This window comes from Mirounga angustirostris, unplaced genomic scaffold (genome assembly GCF_029215605.1).
Source record: "Mirounga angustirostris isolate CCGP_5_RB_7025 unplaced genomic scaffold, mMirAng1.0.hap1 SCAF_12, whole genome shotgun sequence".
In the NCBI taxonomy this organism is placed as follows: domain Eukaryota; kingdom Metazoa; phylum Chordata; class Mammalia; order Carnivora; family Phocidae; genus Mirounga; species Mirounga angustirostris.
Genome location: NW_026991720.1, coordinates 48,294,681 through 48,310,657, shown reverse-complemented (window position 1 = coordinate 48,310,657; position 15,977 = coordinate 48,294,681). Strand labels below are relative to the sequence as shown.

The 15,977-nt window shown below is 57.4% G+C and overlaps 1 protein-coding gene across 9 annotated transcripts in view; it reads left to right on the top strand.

The window, feature by feature from the left end:
• The window catches only part of EVX1 (even-skipped homeobox 1), a 49,352-nt gene extending 35,912 nt beyond the window's left edge, over positions 1-13,440 (top strand). For 2 of the 9 annotated variants that reach the window (XM_064575127.1, XM_064575128.1), the window contains exons 3-6: positions 7,813-8,553; positions 9,521-9,577; positions 10,168-10,415; positions 11,057-13,440. In XM_064575127.1, the coding sequence (XP_064431197.1) occupies positions 8,127-8,553; positions 9,521-9,577; positions 10,168-10,415; positions 11,057-11,602 (1,278 nt within the window). In that variant the 5' untranslated portion in view covers positions 7,813-8,126 and the 3' untranslated portion in view covers positions 11,603-13,440. Of the gene's footprint in view, positions 1-1,305; positions 5,657-7,710; positions 8,554-9,520; positions 9,578-10,167; positions 10,416-11,056 lie in introns of those variants that run through there. The other 7 variants (XM_064575133.1, XM_064575131.1, XM_064575125.1 and 4 more) reach the window with 6 other exon arrangements.
• The last annotated feature ends 2,537 nt before the right edge of the window (positions 13,441-15,977 follow it).

Genomic DNA, 15,977 nt, shown 5'->3' with positions numbered 1-15,977 from the left:
CAAGAGGCTCCCCAATGCCTGGGCTTCGTGCCCACCACAAATAGGGTCGACGCGTGTGTTGGGGGCGTGATTAATCATACTGGCTGACCGCGGGAATCTATAAGGCGCTCCCACCCACACGCCCCGCTTTCTACAAACCTCAACAGGTTGCGGGCGGGGTTCCACGCCCCCTCCCAAAGGAGGAAGGATGGTAGCGTATTAAGAGCTCCTTGCTACCTCCAACTCTTCACCCCCACGTGGTTGATGACCTGTTCCTAAGAGGCCTCGGCCGAACCGCCACCCACCCTTCCTGGGGTCCAGCTCAGAAGGCGGGCGCTCAGGGCGAGGTTAGGCTGCCCTGGGGGAAGGGGATGGAGGGTTTGGGCCGTTGCCCCTGGCAGAGCCGCGGGATCCGAGCCCGCGAGGATGCTGGGACGCACCGCAACTTCCGCCTCTGGAGGTCGGCAGTGGGGGGCGCACCAAGACAGCAATTCGGGAGCTGCGCTTTGTCACCGTCGCAGCAAGGGGAGGGAGGGGAGGAGGGCGCAGAAAGGGGCCGCGAGGACTGGACTGGCCGGAAAGGACTCTCGGGGGCTCCAGGCCGCGCCTGGCACGGCCTTGTGGGGGAGCGGCAGGCACGGGGATTCGTCCCGAGCCAGCCTGGGCGGGTGACACCCTGTCCTCTGGGCCGACATCCCTCCCGCTCTCCCTTCACTACAACGAGCTCCTAAGAACCGGTACCCCACCCTCCGAAACTCACTGCCGGGGGCGCGTGCGCACCTCACTCAGGACCCGGCTTCTGAGCCGGGAACGCGGTCCCTCCACGCCGCGGCGCCCTCCGGCTCTTCCCGTTTATAGCCACCTTTCCCCACCTTGTGCCCCGCTCCTCTGAGACTTACGGTAACAGCCCGAGCGGCTCCCGCCGACCCTCAGCTGCTGCTGGGGCCGCTGGCGCAGCCACGCATCAACCTGAGAAGGGTGGCCCCTGTCCGCGTCTTTCAGTTACACCCAAGGCACCTCAGTTGTCTGGCTGCGCTGTTAGGGAACGTAGTCCTCGGCCCTGGGCGCGCAGTGCTAACGGCAGAGAGAATCTGGCTTTTGCAGGACGACTTGGGTTAAAATCCTAGCTCGGCCACTCCCCAGCTGTGTGACCCTGGGCAAGTTCCTCGACCTTTCTAAGCGTCAGTTTCGCCGCTGCATAACGCGAGGAACTGTACCCCATCGGGGCTCTGAGAAGCTCAGTAGGAGGAATGGAACCAGTCCGGGTCAGGAGAGGGCTCTATAAAAATCAGTCCCCAGAAGTCCTCACACAAGGGTTTTTCCATTTCGCGGGAGGGCGAGGCTTAGCCCGCCCAACCGGTTGGACTTCCTCGCCTGGGGGCGGTTCTCCTACCCCCACACCCGGAGACCGACTCCTCGGTTTGCAGGCCGGCGCCACCGCGTCTCCTGGACCCAGTGGTGAGAGAGGAATGGGGTGCTGCCTGCTCCTTGGCCCGGGAACCAGGAGAGACAGACAGACGGTCAGTGAGCACGCAGAAACACTCACAGAAAGAAGCCTGCACCCGGGAGGGAACATTTAAGGCCATTTAGGGCTAGTTGAGTCGTAGGAGAGAGAGAGAAGGTAAGGACTCCACCCAGATAGGGGTCCCGGCTCCCTCGGTTGGGGTTGGACCACCCTGACCGGACCGCAGTAGGCTGGTTCCCTCTTCCTGAGCAGGGGTGAGAGTGGGGAGCACCTTACTGGGGAAGGGGCAGGGCTTTCAGGCTCATCTGGCCTTTGGGCAGTCCAGGGCTTGGAAAGGGTTTGTGCCTGGACAAAATCTATTAAAAAACACAAAAACTGAAAACCTGCTCATGCCCTGTCCCTCCCCATGGTGTACAGGACTCCCTGATAATAACTGGCCAACTCCCTGCACTGCCATCCCCCTTATCCTTGGGCCAAACCAAGCTGTGCCTTTTACAGAAGCCCCAGCCCCGCCATTCTCTCTCCCAGCATGCACCTCCAGGGCCTAGGTTTTGAATGGAGGCAGGTGCAGAATCTGAAGAATGTGCTCAGGCCAAGATGCAGGGTGGTGAGGCCTGGCCATACCCTCAGGTTTTGTCTCTTGGACCACTAAATCCTGGAGGACAGTTTGAGGAAGGCAGCTGCCTCCACAGGGAAAACACCCTGGTAAAGCCACACCCCCTATCAAAGGGATCTGGCAATTGTGTCTGGGGTTTGGGGGTTGGGATGGAGCTCTAGCAGGTAGAGGAATCTCAGAAATGGAAGGCTAACTTCAATGCTTCTGTGCATTTTTCTGAGGGAGAGGTTTGCCAGATATGTGAAGGGGCCATGACTCCCAAGAGGTTAAAGCAGGCAAGGATAACTCCTGTGAGTTTTGTCCCTGTCCAGGTAGATGCTTAGGACCTCAGTGGACTGTTATGGTCATAGAGGGACTGGACTTTGTCTCTTAGGGTCTCCAGAATCCCATGCTGCAGTTATCTTCCTGATATTTTGGAACTCACACTTGAGAACTCTTCCCCCCCACCTCCCTGCTGCTCAGGCAGGACAGTTAGGCTCTCCTACCCCAACTCCCTAAGGATGGCACCAGCCTTCCCGCAGGTCCCTGCCTAATCCCCACCCAGCCTCTGATCCCTGTCTTAAAAGAGGGCAAGACCTGGAGGCCTTCTCCAGGATACATTTCCAAATGGTTTGGACCATTTTTTTTCTTTACTCTTCTTCATGCTCAGAGTGAGTGGTCAGAGGTTAGTTGTAACCCCTACCCCCACTTCTCCCAATCCTGGTGAATTCATCGGGAGTGAGGAGGAGGAGAAAAGGCCTTGGCAAAAACCACAAATGGAGTTTTTGAAAGGAAAGACTCAGAATGCAATGCTTGGCATTTTCTAGTAGCTCCAGTTGTGAGTGTGGAACTGAAGGTGGAGGGATAAGGATTCAGTCCTGACTCTGTCATTTATATGTGAGCCTTCTCTCGGTGCTTCAGAGTACTCAGCTGCAAAATAGGGATTATTTATACTATCTTCTTCAGGCCTGTTGTGAGGATGGAAAGAGCTAATATAGCTGAAATGATTAGAACAGTGATTACTCTTATCATGTGGGGTCCCCAGATTTCCAGATAGGGTTTCTCTTTGCCCTCTTGGGAAATCATGGATGAAGCAGGGTGAGAACAGTCCAGGAACGTGGGCCCTGAGCCTTTTGCTTCTGAAGGCAGGTGGGCAACCTCTCTGAGAGGCCCCAGGACCCACCTAGATCCCAGAAGGGGCAGGAGGTTTGTGGAGGATTGCCTTATGGAGAGTTAAGGCACTGTTGGGTGTTGAGGCATCCCTGCAGGCCAGGGAAGGCCAGAGCCTTGGAAGGGGCACTGGTCTAGTGTCTGACAAGACCACTGGTTACCCTATCAGTGTGAGAGAAAAGGCACTGTGGCCTGTTGAGGACTTCTAAAGGAATGTTGTATAGATTAAATGAGAAATGGGCTTGTAATGAAAGCAGATTTCAGGATAGTAATGGTGAAGGAAAAACCCATACCATCTCTGCTAGGGGAAAGAGAGGTATGCCTGGGCTTTCGTTGCTTAGATGTTGGGGAATTGCCCCTCCACAGGAAAATGGACCCTTCCAGTTGGTGGCTTGAGGCAGGCGCCAGCCCTGAGCTTGAGGAGGTCCTCAGGCCTCCAGTACTGACTGCCCTGGGTCCTCTAGCTCTGGGATGGGCAAGTGGTGGGTGTAGGAACATGGGCTGCTCAGGCAGTTGTCTGAAGCTCAGGGTGGGAAAGCCACTGGGCTTGGGCCTATAGGAACTTGGGGCTGACAGGTGTAGATGCAAGAGACACTGCAGGGCTGTCTGGCTCCAAGGACCTAAGGAGCAGGGGTCAGAAAGCATCCAGTTTCCTGTCCCAGGCTCCTGGCCCTTGGCTCTGGGAGGCACAGAGAGAAGGGGCGCTTGTCCAGATCAGAGTTCCGCAAGCTTCAGGTTCTCCCTGCAGGAGAAAATGTTCTGTGGTCCCCACTGCAGGCGAGCATGCCAGGGACTCCCTCTACGGAGTGAGAGAGGGGTTGGGGGAAGTGAATGAGGCGTGGCACTGGGAAGTCGGACCCCTGGGCGCCTGAGATCAAGTGGATCTTGGTCCTAGAGGGGCACACTCTGAGGTGCTTCTGCGCTTCGGGTTCCCAGATGGGCGTTGGCAGCTGCCAGGGACAAGACAGGGACCAACCCCACAAATCCCCTTACCCCGTGATCCCCGCCTTGGAGACCCAGCCGCGCGGGAACTTCGATGTCCACGTCCGAGACACGGCTTGGAAGATAAACAAGGGCCCTAGATTAATATCCACGACAGCTGGGCAACGCTTATTGTTTAAAAGGAAGCTCCCTTTGTTCTTGCGTTTTACCTAAGTGAGAGGCAAAACCAGTTTTTTTCCTGATCAAAATTTTGCTGGCACCGAAGAGCCAAACCAGCTTCTGGAAACCTCTGCCCCTTCCTTTGGGCCGGGACGAGTGCTCGCCGCTCGGAGGCCCCGCATCTGTCTGATATAGATACCCAGGGCCGCAGACCACCGCACCCAAGCGGGGTCCGAAGGCCATGGAGGCATTCCCCACCCCCTGCCGTCGCTCTCTGGAGCGGGGTTTTCTTGGGAAGCGTAGCGGCTCCAGCGGATCAACGCGTCTGGGGACCCAAGCCCGGCTTCCGATTCCATTTAACACAAGCCGCGCATCTTATCTCCGCGTCTCCTCCCCGGGGGTTCCCACCCATCCCCGGCCCGGCCCAGCCCGGGCGGAAGCGGAGCCTCGAGCTTTTGAAGTCCAGAGAATTTCAATCCGAGAGGAGCCGGCTGGACCTAAACCCGTCTTCCCAGCGGGGGAGGGGACAGCAGGCCCGTGGTTGTGGGGGAAGGGGGTCTTCCCTGCCGAGGGAGGTGAGAAGCAGTGCGAGCCCAGGCCGGACCCCACTTAGGCTATCACCCCCTCTCGGCTTTCATGGGGTTTCCCAGGCCTCTGGGGGCCGCGGACTTCACTCCCTCTGCGAATTCACCTTCCTTCTGGAACAGTGTCTTCGGGAATAACCTTCATGATACACTGATAACCAAGCTATTAAAATAGCCCTTCCCCCTATATAAAAAAAAAAAAAAGGCTAAACAGAAATAGTGTTCTTATTCAGTGCCCCGCCCCCCAGCCCATTTTCTTCTTGTAAAAAATCCGACCTCTCTTCATCTGATGTTGACGAAAGGATGCTTTTGAAAGAAGTGACATTTGGTTAAAAATTTTTGTTTTTTCCCCCCAGTGTCAGAGGGTGCAATAGGCCCCCAGAGACCGGGGGGCGGGGGCGGGGGGAGTTGAGGCTGCTTTGAAAGGGCGGAGGCAGAAGCCGGGAGAGGGATGGGGCGGAGGGGGCGTCCCTGAAGCTTCAGATCCGAAGCCCAGAGGAGGCAGCCCCCCTCCCGGAGAGGCTGAGCCCCCGCTAGAGCCTCCTTCCTCCCTGAGACGGCAAGGGAAGCCCCGCTTGGGTGGGCCGGACCCAGGAAGGAGACGCAAGTGGTACCTCTTGATCTCTCAATCCTACTCGGCTTTCATCTGGCAGGGAAAACCCCAGAGGAAAAGAGGATCAAACGCGGAGCACTCCCATTGAATGCAGAGCTGGGGGCGGGGCGGGCAGCCGGGAGTCCCTCTGCGAACCTGGCCCCAAGGAGGTGAGCGCAGCGGGGGCGGCTGTGAGAAGGCAGCAGGCTCAGGGGGGGAGCAGAGGGTGGGCGAAACCCAGGCTCGGTGCCGGAAGGGCCCAACTGAGGCCGCTCGAACACAGGCGCTGCGGCCTCGACTTTGACAGGAAGGACAGAGCAAGCCAGGTGCTCCCTCAGGCTCCCGCGGCTGGCTGGGAAGGGCAAGGCGTGACAGAATCGTAGGACAACTCTGCAACGCAGCAAAAGGCTCTAGGATTTGATCCCCTCCACTCCCCGTCGCTCCTGTCACCTTTGTAATAGTCCCTAGGAGTTTTGAGCTAGCTGTGCTCAGCAGATGGTGGCTTTGGGAGTCCCAGGGAGTGGGGATGTTTATGCCGACGTTACCTTCCGGATCCTCCTGTCCCCCCCACCCCCACCCCAGGCGAGGTTAATGAGTGCCTTCTGATTGACTAGGGGAAGTAGAAAGCAGGAGTGAGAAGAATTTCTGTCTTGCTTGAACCCCTTGCTTCTTCCACCACCTCCACAAGCCCACAGATGGGAAAACTGAGGCAGGGGAAAGAGGGAGAAGAGTAGAGAAAGAGAAAGGAGAACAAAGTAAGAGACAGAAAAAGATTTAAAAAGATAGTGATACACTTCTCTTTAGAATCTCAGAAATTGGGGCTTTGTCTTGGGATGTGGAGAAGAAGGGGCGGGGTGCAGGGACAGCCCTGGCCTAGGGCAGAGAAAGGGGCAGAGAAAGGAGAGTTTTAGGGATAGCACAGTAGAGAAGGGGCCTGCCTTCTGCCCTTAGCAAAGTGGGGAGAGACCTAGCTGCCCAGCCTGGCCCCAACACACTTGTTCAGAGCTGGAAACGGGTCAGCTTTCTAATGGGTTCTATCATACCTTCCTTGGAAGAAGACCTGAGAAGGAGCTTGTGGCTGCTCCCAGAGACATCAAGCACTACAAACTCCCCAGCCTTGCCTTGGAGGCTCTCCCTCTGTCCTCAGAGATTTATGAGCACCCCTAGTCATTTGCTATTTCAGGGCATTTTCGATGACTTCTCTCTATTCACCCCCAATGCCACGGAAGCCCGTGGGCAGGATCTGGGGGAAAACCCTGTGAGCCAAAGCTCTGCGAACCCCAGTGCCATGTGCTGGGGCACTCTCAACCCCTGCCCCGATTTCTGGGTGAGAACAGCACCTTCTCCCAGCTAGGAGCCTCGGGTGCTGCCACTGTAGGGACCGCATTTCTCAGTGCCTTTTCACTCGCAAAACCTGTTTCCTGAAGAATTCGTTGACTCTGAACGAATACCTTAAAATATGGGCAAGAAAAAGAAAAAAGGCCACTCTTAGAACCTCTCCCCACCCTACATACCTGAAGTGCAGGCGAGGCCCAAGCAAATGGGAAAACGATTTCTTCTATGAATAGCCACCTGGAGGTCAAGCCGAGCTGTGGAAAGCATAGGGCCACCTAGATGGGGAATTGGGAATAAGAAAAAAATCAGCAAACATTTGAAGTCAGCAGCCAAGACATGTCCTTAAAGAAAAAATATTAAGGCATTTATCTCCTGCCCCTTGGGGAAGAAAAAGAGCAAAGTTCTCTTGGTTTCCAGGAGGAAGGAGGCATCTGGGTGTAGAGGGTAGGAGGAAGAGAGAAGATACCCCAGGCTCAAGCTCTCCAGACAACTGGAGGGTGGGAGGAGGGAATATGTTTTTTGGTAGCTTGTAAAAAGACTCTGGAGCCCCTACGAGGTTAGCTCGCCAGGACAGGCAGTTGTAATAATGACGAGAGAAGCGAGGCTTGTGAGTCGGCCTTCACACTTTTAAAATGCAGTTATGGATTCTCTCATCAGTGTTAGATCAAGGCACCAAGTTAAGAAAACAAAAGCCAAACAACAATTAAAAAAAAAAAAAATCAGAAGCTTATTCAATTACCGAGTCCCCGCAGCTCCTGCGGAACTCGCCGCGCGCGTTAAGCTCTCTTTTTCTTTCTGCGGAATTCCATTTGCATGCCCTCTGCCTGGGTGTCTCCCTGTCTCAGTGTGTGTGTCTCTCTCTGTTTTCACACTCTCCTCCCCATTCGAGCGAGGCCCACACCTGGCGCATCACTGCCGAGCCATTAGCTGCGGGTCTCCTTTCATCTTCGCTGTGGCAGACGTTTCTATTTATCCACTTGCGCTCGCCCAGTGGCGTCACCAGCGGTACTGTAATGACGATTGCAGCAGGAGGATGACAGCTTAGAAAGAAGAGGGCAATGGGGCTTCCTCCCAGAGGCGGCGCGGCACAGAGGAGCGCTCGCATCACAAGGTGACCCCAGCTCCCCACCGCCGCCACCGCCGTCACCGTCGACATCGCGCTCCGGCCGCTCGGCGTCCGCCCAGTCGCCTGGTCTCTCTTTCTCCCTCCCGCAGCCAAGATCTGTCGGACCGCTGGGGACCCGGGGAGACGGGGGCTAGGAGTCACTTGGGGCTTCCTCCCTCCCCCCTCCGGCGAGCCCCGGGATGGAGAGCCGAAAGGACATGGTTATGTTTCTGGATGCGGGTCAGCTTGGTACTCTGGTTGGCAAGAGGGTCTCCAATTTGTCCGAAGCCGTGGGCAGCCCGCTGCCTGAGCCGCCCGAGAAGATGGTGCCCCGTGGTTGCCTGAGCCCGCGGGCCGGCCCTCCGGGCGCCCGGGAGCGCGGCGGGGGAGGCCTGGAGGAGGAGCCGGTCGACGGACTAGCAGGCAGCGCTGCGGGGCCGGGCGCCGAGCCGCGGGCAGCCGGGGCTGCGGTGCTCGGCCCCGGACCTCCGGCCCCCTCCGCCGACAGCCTCTCGGGTCAGGGGCAACCTAGCAGCTCAGACACAGAGTCGGATTTCTATGAAGAAATCGAGGTGAGCTGCACCCCGGACTGCGCCACGGGGAACGCCGAGTACCAGCACAGCAAAGGTAGCCACCGCGCCCCTTCTCTCCCCGGGCCCCCCACCGCGCCCACCTTGCACTTCAGCCCTGGAGGGGAGTAAGACACTCCTTTCCCCCAGGGCAGGGTGGCTGGGGGGACCCACCTGAGCAACTCTCCCCTGATACCTGAGCCCTGGCGGGGGTCTCCTTCTGTGCTCTGGCATTGGCGGGACCGAGGGTGACAGCTGTGCTTTGCGGGAGGAGGGGGACACAAGCCCTGGGCTTGAGGGGGATTCAAAGTGCACCCCAGCCCCCCAGAGTTTTGTGGCACTGCTTCAACTGCTCCGGGAAGACACCTTCCCCGGCCTGGGCGAGATCAAACGTGGGTCAGGGCAGTTTGTGGCTGGAGGGGTGTAAGGCGCATCCAGGCGCGGAAGCCCGGAGTCCATAAAGGACCGTAAAATCCCGGCCGACTCGGGCTGCCTGGGTGCTGGGCCCTCCGACCAGTTTGCACGTCAGTCAGAGGTCCAAATTACCTTGTCACTTCCCGGGCTCGGTGGCGCCAGGTCGGAAATGGTCCCCATGATCTAATTGCCTTTGGTCTCCGGTTGCATTTGAAAAGGCAGAGCTCTGGCCCTCCCCCATTCCCCTTTCCTTGCTAGTCCCACTTCTCCACCCAAAGGAAAAGGAGCTGCAGGGGGCAGGAGTCCCACCCTTCCTTGGGTTAGACCCAAAAGGAGGGGTGCTGTTACACTGCTTTAACTGGAGAACCCCTCCCTGACCAGGGGCTAGTTTGTGGTGGTGGTGGTGGGGGGAGGTGGCCAGGCAGGGAGTCTCCCAGAGAGGGGTGGAAAGCTAGTAGGAGGGAGAGCCTACTGGCAGACACTCCTCCACAAAGCTGTGGGTGTAGATGGGAAGACCCTGGTATGGAAGAAAAACCACCCCCTCACCTTGGCAGCCAACACCTGGTTGAGCACCCACATCCACTCATTATCATCTTGTCCATTCAACCCAGATTCCCTAATCGCAGCATGTCCTCAGAAGAAGCCACACGCCACTCAAATATACCCAGGTAATATGCTATTCATTCACACACTCCTATGCCATCCCTACAACGCATGCAACCTAGCACACATTCCCACACCTACACTGGCAGCCTGGCCCATGCAAAAGCAAGGACTCAGTTTGTGTGCAGCATCCTACAATGTGCTAAGACCCAGAGCTCACTACACTCCAGCACAAAGGTGCATCTCAGCTTGCCTGTCAGATATGCACATCCTTGTCCACTCCTGCCAATGGTGGGCAGAAAGCTCAGAGGGGCTGCATCCAGTCTGTGCCTCCGGGCAGGTGGCAGGTGGCCGGGTGGCTGAGGTTTCTGTACCCAGCAGGCCTTAAGACCGAGGTCTCCCAAATAGCAGCCCAGCCAGGCCTAAGGGCTGCTTTGTGCTCATCTGAATGGTGAGCCTCCATCTCTCTCTTCCTGTGTTCTCAAAGTCCCCTGTGCCCCAGCAGAGGCAGAAACTGAGGCTACTGCGAGGAGGGGGTCCCTTTCTGCCCCACCCTCCCTCCACACACACCCTGGGCCTACAGTCCTGCATCAGCAGTGTTTTGTGTTTCTGTTGTGTGTTCTGTGTGTGCATGTGCTCTGGGCTCCCTATGCAGGGCCCAGCTCAGAGGCACTGGCCAGCAGTCCCAGCAGCGGCAGCGAGGCCCCCAAGAGCAACAGTAACGGCAGCTCACAGGGCGCCCTGGCCTGCAGCGCCAGCGACCAGATGCGCCGCTACCGCACAGCCTTCACCCGGGAGCAGATTGCCCGGCTGGAGAAGGAGTTCTACAGGGAGAACTATGTGTCCAGGCCGCGGAGATGTGAGCTGGCCGCCGCCCTAAACCTGCCGGAAACCACCATCAAGGTATGAGCTCTGGCGACAGGGAGAAGAAGGGGTGCGCCCACTGAGCAGGAAGTAAATACGGACTGTCCATTCCCTAAATCCTGAGCCAAGAATCAGGGCCTGGAGTCCCCTTGCCCACGTGGCTGCCAGGCTGGGGGTGTCCAGGCCTGGTGCAGGCGCCAGGCGTGTGCAGATTTACCTTCCCGACAGGCCCTAGGCAGGAACTGCTGGCGCGCGGTTGACTCTGTTCCCTTTCTAGCCAAATCAACAGTGGGAATGGGGTGCCTTTGCCCTGAGAGAGAGCGGCTGGAAGGGGAGGTGTTTCTGGGGAACCGCTGCCTGCCGCCTCGGGACCGGCAGAGTCCTTAGTCTACCACACTGCTTTAGTGCCCACATGGGGTTCTGGCACTCCAGGGGTCCTGGCCGCGGGCAGAGGGAAGGAGGGACGCAGACTGAAGCCCCTCCCTGAACCTCCCCCATAAGCGATTCCAGTTCCAGGTGGTGGCGGTGGGATCTGCCCCCCGCCCAGAGGGTCTCTGCCGCGGCTCTTCCCTGCGCTACCGGGCATCGTCCGCTGCAGTGGGGCAGGACTTCTGGCCTCTGCGCACCCGGCCTGGTGCAGCCGCCGAACCTGCTCCTTTCCACCCCCCCCCCCCCGCCAGGTGTGGTTCCAGAACCGGCGCATGAAGGACAAACGGCAGCGGCTGGCCATGACGTGGCCGCACCCGGCCGACCCCGCCTTCTACACGTACATGATGAGCCACGCGGCGGCCGCGGGCGGCCTGCCCTACCCCTTCCCGTCGCACCTGCCCCTGCCCTACTACTCGCCGGTGGGCCTGGGCGCCGCGTCCGCCGCGTCCGCCGCCGCCTCGCCCTTCAGCGGCCCGCTGCGCCCGCTCGACACCTTCCGCGTGCTCTCGCAGCCCTACCCGCGGCCCGAACTGCTGTGCGCCTTCCGCCACCCGCCGCTCTACCCCGGCCCGGCTCACGGACTGGGCGCGGCGGCCGGCGGCCCCTGCTCCTGCCTCGCCTGCCACAGCGGCCCGGCCAACGGGCTGGCGCCCCGCGCCGCCGCCGCCGCCGCCTCGGACTTCACCTGTGCCTCCACGTCCCGCTCGGACTCCTTCCTCTCCTTCGCGCCCTCGGTGCTCAGCAAGGCCTCCTCCGTCGCGCTGGACCAGAGGGAGGAGGTGCCCCTCACCAGATAAGGGGCCGCCCGCGGGCTGCCGGCTCCAGGACGCCCGTGGGGGGCCCCTCCCGCGGGGACTCAGCCAGCGCCCCTCCCCGCCCCCAGGGCACCGAGGGGAAAGAAGAGGGCCGAAAAGGACCGGGGGGACTCGGCCTCGCGGATCGCGACGCCCGGGAAGCGGCCAGGGCTGGCGCGTTTGGGGATCAGGCGTGGGGGTGGGGACGCCGAGGCTGAGAGACCTTCCTCAGGGGCGGCCCCTCTTTGCCGTTTTTCACCGGACCCATTGCCCCTGACCGGGGTCGACGCCGTGGTTCCAAAGCCAAACAAATCTAGTAGCAACAGCAACCGATATCCAGCCCCTCAGTCCCTCGTCCCACCCCCACCTCACACCCCTGCCTCAATCGGGACCCCCCACTCCCATCCCCAAGGCCAAGCCCAAGCACTGGAAAGGAAATTGCTGGCTCTCTGAACAAAATGCTGTGTATGCAGAGCAGATAGAGATTAATCTTTGCCAGCCTTTCCAAGGCATGGCAAGGGGCTTGGTGGATGGCAATGCACCAGCCGTCTATGGGGAGAGAGTGAGAGAGGTGATTTACTGTGGCAGAGGACCCTGGCCCTCCCATGGAACCGAGGGGCTCTCTTGCCTTCCTGGAGCCTCAGTTACACATTTTCTGGTTCTGGCATCTACCAACACCTGATCTCTTTACTCTCTCCTAGCTTCCTGATAGCTCTCAACTTGTAACTCCGTCTCTACTCCTATTTCCATCCCACCCCCACTTTTTGTTTAACCTTGGCAGAGAGGCTGCAGAAGCCTCAGGGCCTCTTGGCAGCTTCTACCAAGTCTCTCTTCTCCCTGGGCCCAGTACACACCCTGATTAGCAAGTGATGTGTGTGAAGAGGGTTTTTGAATGTTGAATGTATAATAATGATCACCATGCGGTGGGCCACGGAGCCCAGAGTTGAGCTGTTAACAAGGCGCCCAGGGAAGAGCTTAGGGAGCAGGGACCTCGTCTCCCTCCCTCAGTAACTGCCAGCGAATTAGAGGCTATTTCAAGCCTTTGCCTGTTCACCTTCTCTTCACCAAGAGCCTTCTGGCTTTCCCTTTGCAGTTAACATTTTACATCCTTCTTCCTCTCATTTTTCTCCCAAGCTACCACTGGGGCTTGGCTTTCAGATACTAGCAGGAGCCTTTGGCCCCTTCTGGGGACCTTGTCTTTCCCCTTCACCGGAGTTTGTTTGGGAACCACTCCCAAGCTCTCACTCTCACACTCATTCTTGCAGCCAGTTTTTGAGGGATAGGAGAAAGTCTACTCCTCCATAACAAGCTTCACCCTGACTGGGAGGGAGTGGTTCTTCCTGTAGGGAATGAATTTGGTTTGGTTTTCCTTTGAAGCCTAAAGAATTTGCTGTTACAGTTTGTTAACCATACTGCAATAAAAGCTGGACATAATTCTCACTTAAACATTTTAATGTTTTGGGAAGCAGGCAGTGCATTGACTCTTTTTGAATTGCTAGTTCAGTCACCATCCTAAGCTTCGTTAGAGAAGGAACCAAAAGATGGACCCACAGATGGTCTCCCAATCTTGTGTTGGGCATTAGCAGGTTCCAAATGGAGATTGCCCAGAAGTGGAGAACGCAGGCTCTGAGCTGCCGTGAGGTGCATGTTTTCTTAATTCTGTGCACAATAGAGGCCTTCCTCTGCAAACTGGCCCACCTGGGGCTCACCCCTGCAATGGTTTCTTCTCCAGTTGCTCCAACCCTTTGAGGAAAGGGGACCATGGACCACTGTGGTCTCCATGGATCCTGCTTCCACCCCAACCCCAGGTGGAGGTGAATGAGGCAGTAGGGGTGGAGCTCCAGAACTACAGACAGCTAGGTTTGCGGGTCAAGCAGTCTGCACTGTAGGGTCAAGGGAGAGGAGGGAGGAGGATTCTTGGGTTGGGATGGGGGGTGGTGTCTGAATCATCCTCCACCTGAAAGTCATCTCCAAGAATGGAATTCTGGCCTGGTCGGGGCAAGGGGACAGATGGTGCTCAAGCAGCCATCTCGCCCTCATCCTCTGTCCCCAAAGGAGAGCCACCGTGGCTGCCTCTGAGTCCTGCATAGGCAGGGGAGAGATGGGTGTCATCGGCCGGCTGGGAGCTCAGAACTGGGTGGACTTCAAGGGTCCTCTGTCACTATGTATCAGTGGGCAGATGGGGAATCTTTAATTAGCTTCTGTCCCTCTTTGGGTTCCAGAGAAACTCTCCTGCACACAGTGGCTCCTGCCCTCCCAAGCAAAGCTTGGAGCTTAGGTTTCCAGCATCTTCCCCTCCACTCCTCCACCCTCCTCCTCCCTCAGCCTTTCGTAGCCACCTCTGCAGCTGGGACGCTCCCAGTGCCAAACCCAGGCAAATTTCACGGTTACTTTGCGGCAGGCTGAGATTGCTTGCGACAGGTAAATGGGCTGCGGGTTGCCGTAATGCCAGGCGTATTTTCAGTTAATAGGGAGGGAAAATGAGGTGTCTGCAGCGATATTGGAAAGTACAAGATCGATGATCCGGCCTCGTGTCCAATCAGCAGCCTTTAATTGACTGTATTTTCTGGGTAATTGAGCCTCTCTTCCTCCAAATTGAAGTGGAAGATATAACAATACATCTTGCCAGGAGGAATTACTCATTACTTCATAATGAAATTTCCCTTTTGCCAAGGTTTGCGGTTTGGCGCTAGGCACCACTTCTCACTTTCCCTTCTCCACTCCTGCACCTAAAAACAGGTTTTGCCCGCCTGCACCCAGCAACCGCACCTGGCCTAATACCTACATTTTGGCGGACGTGGGGGAGGGGGAGAGATGACAGCGAAGAAGGCACTGCCACTCCACAGCCTCAGGCTCCTTATCTGTAAAAGAAGGCTAAACCAAGCAACAGGGCTGACATGGTGTTATTATTCTTTCAACGTTCTAAGAGCCTCTACTTCGCTTTGCCCCATCTTGGTCCCATTTTACAGGTGGGAAAACAGAGGCCCTGGGTTTCACACATCTATTAGGGTCCCGTGCAGCTCTGAGCTTCAAGTTCCGGCTTCCCTTCCCTTCCCCTAGGCCCCTTTGGGGCCCCGAGTCCAACGGTCACCCCTTGCGAAGTCTGACACCTCACTCCCGACTCACACTTTCCCTGGGTTCCTCAACCCTATGGCGACCCGGCGGGGCCTGGGAGAGCAGACTGCGCTCAGCCGCGGTCCGCCCGGCCGGGCAAGACCAGCCGCCCCGCAGCCGGAGTGCACGCTCAGCGCCGGCCGTCGCCGGCTTGTTAGCGTGTGATTGATTGCCTTATTAAAGCGTGTTCTTGTAAGTGTGACCAAACTGATTGCATTGCATATGTTTGGGATAATGCTCATTTTAAACAACAGGATAAAGAGGATGAGCTCGGCAGAGCCTCCGAAGACAAAATGATTCTGGCCAGCAGCTCCCTAACTCTGGCATTAAATTGCCCAGTTACATAGCAAATCACTTGGTTCCTCCACCCTTGTCCCCGGTTGTTGGTTTTTTTTTTTCCTGGTCTGCAATATGATCGCATCCCCCACTGTAGTCGGCCCCACGAATGGTTTGTCTAGTGACAATATTGGCTCTGCCTTCTCAGCCGCTAACCGTGCACCCTCACACCTCAGATGTCGAGTCCTCCTGCGCCCTCTCAGGCAGAGGGAGAAGTGATTCAGAATGCACCCTCTCACCCTAGGCTTCCCAAAGGGCCATGGCTCTGACGAATCTACGCAAATGGGAGCTGAGGTCCCCCGCAGCAAGTCGCGTGTCTCCCCACCCCCACCCCCACCCAGCCTTTTGGCTAAAGTTTAAAAGATTCTTTTGTTCCCCAGGCTTCTCCCGCTCGGTTGCCTCCATTATTCCCCAATTGAGGAAACACCCGCCGCCATATGTCGATGGAAGGGCGTGGGTGTCGCGGCGGTGGGTTATTGAGGATGGTGTTCTCAAAGTGGGAAGAGCTTTTCCTTCTTAGCATCTTCTTCATGCACCATCACCCCAGAGTGAGAGAGGGAGTAGGAGGAGGAAAAGGAGGTGGGGCAAAAAAGGGGGGGGATTTCTTCTAATTACTCCACCCCCAACTAATCTTTGTAGCCAGGTTCTCTTTCTTTGCCTATTCCCTAAACAAAGAAACCCCCAGCCTTCCTGCACCCATACCAGTCAACTTGCAGGGGAGCCAAACTGCTGGCAGATTGAACTTCCTAGGGGACACCTTTGGGATACGCTGGAATTCTGATTTGTTCCAGATGATGATGGTCATCAGAACAAGTCAGAAACGATGCCACTCTTTGGGGTGTCATTTGTAAGTCCCATCGTCCGGATTCGTTTGCAAGACCCAGCTAAACGGGTCTGGATAAGTGACTTGGTCCAAAGGGCAAATTTC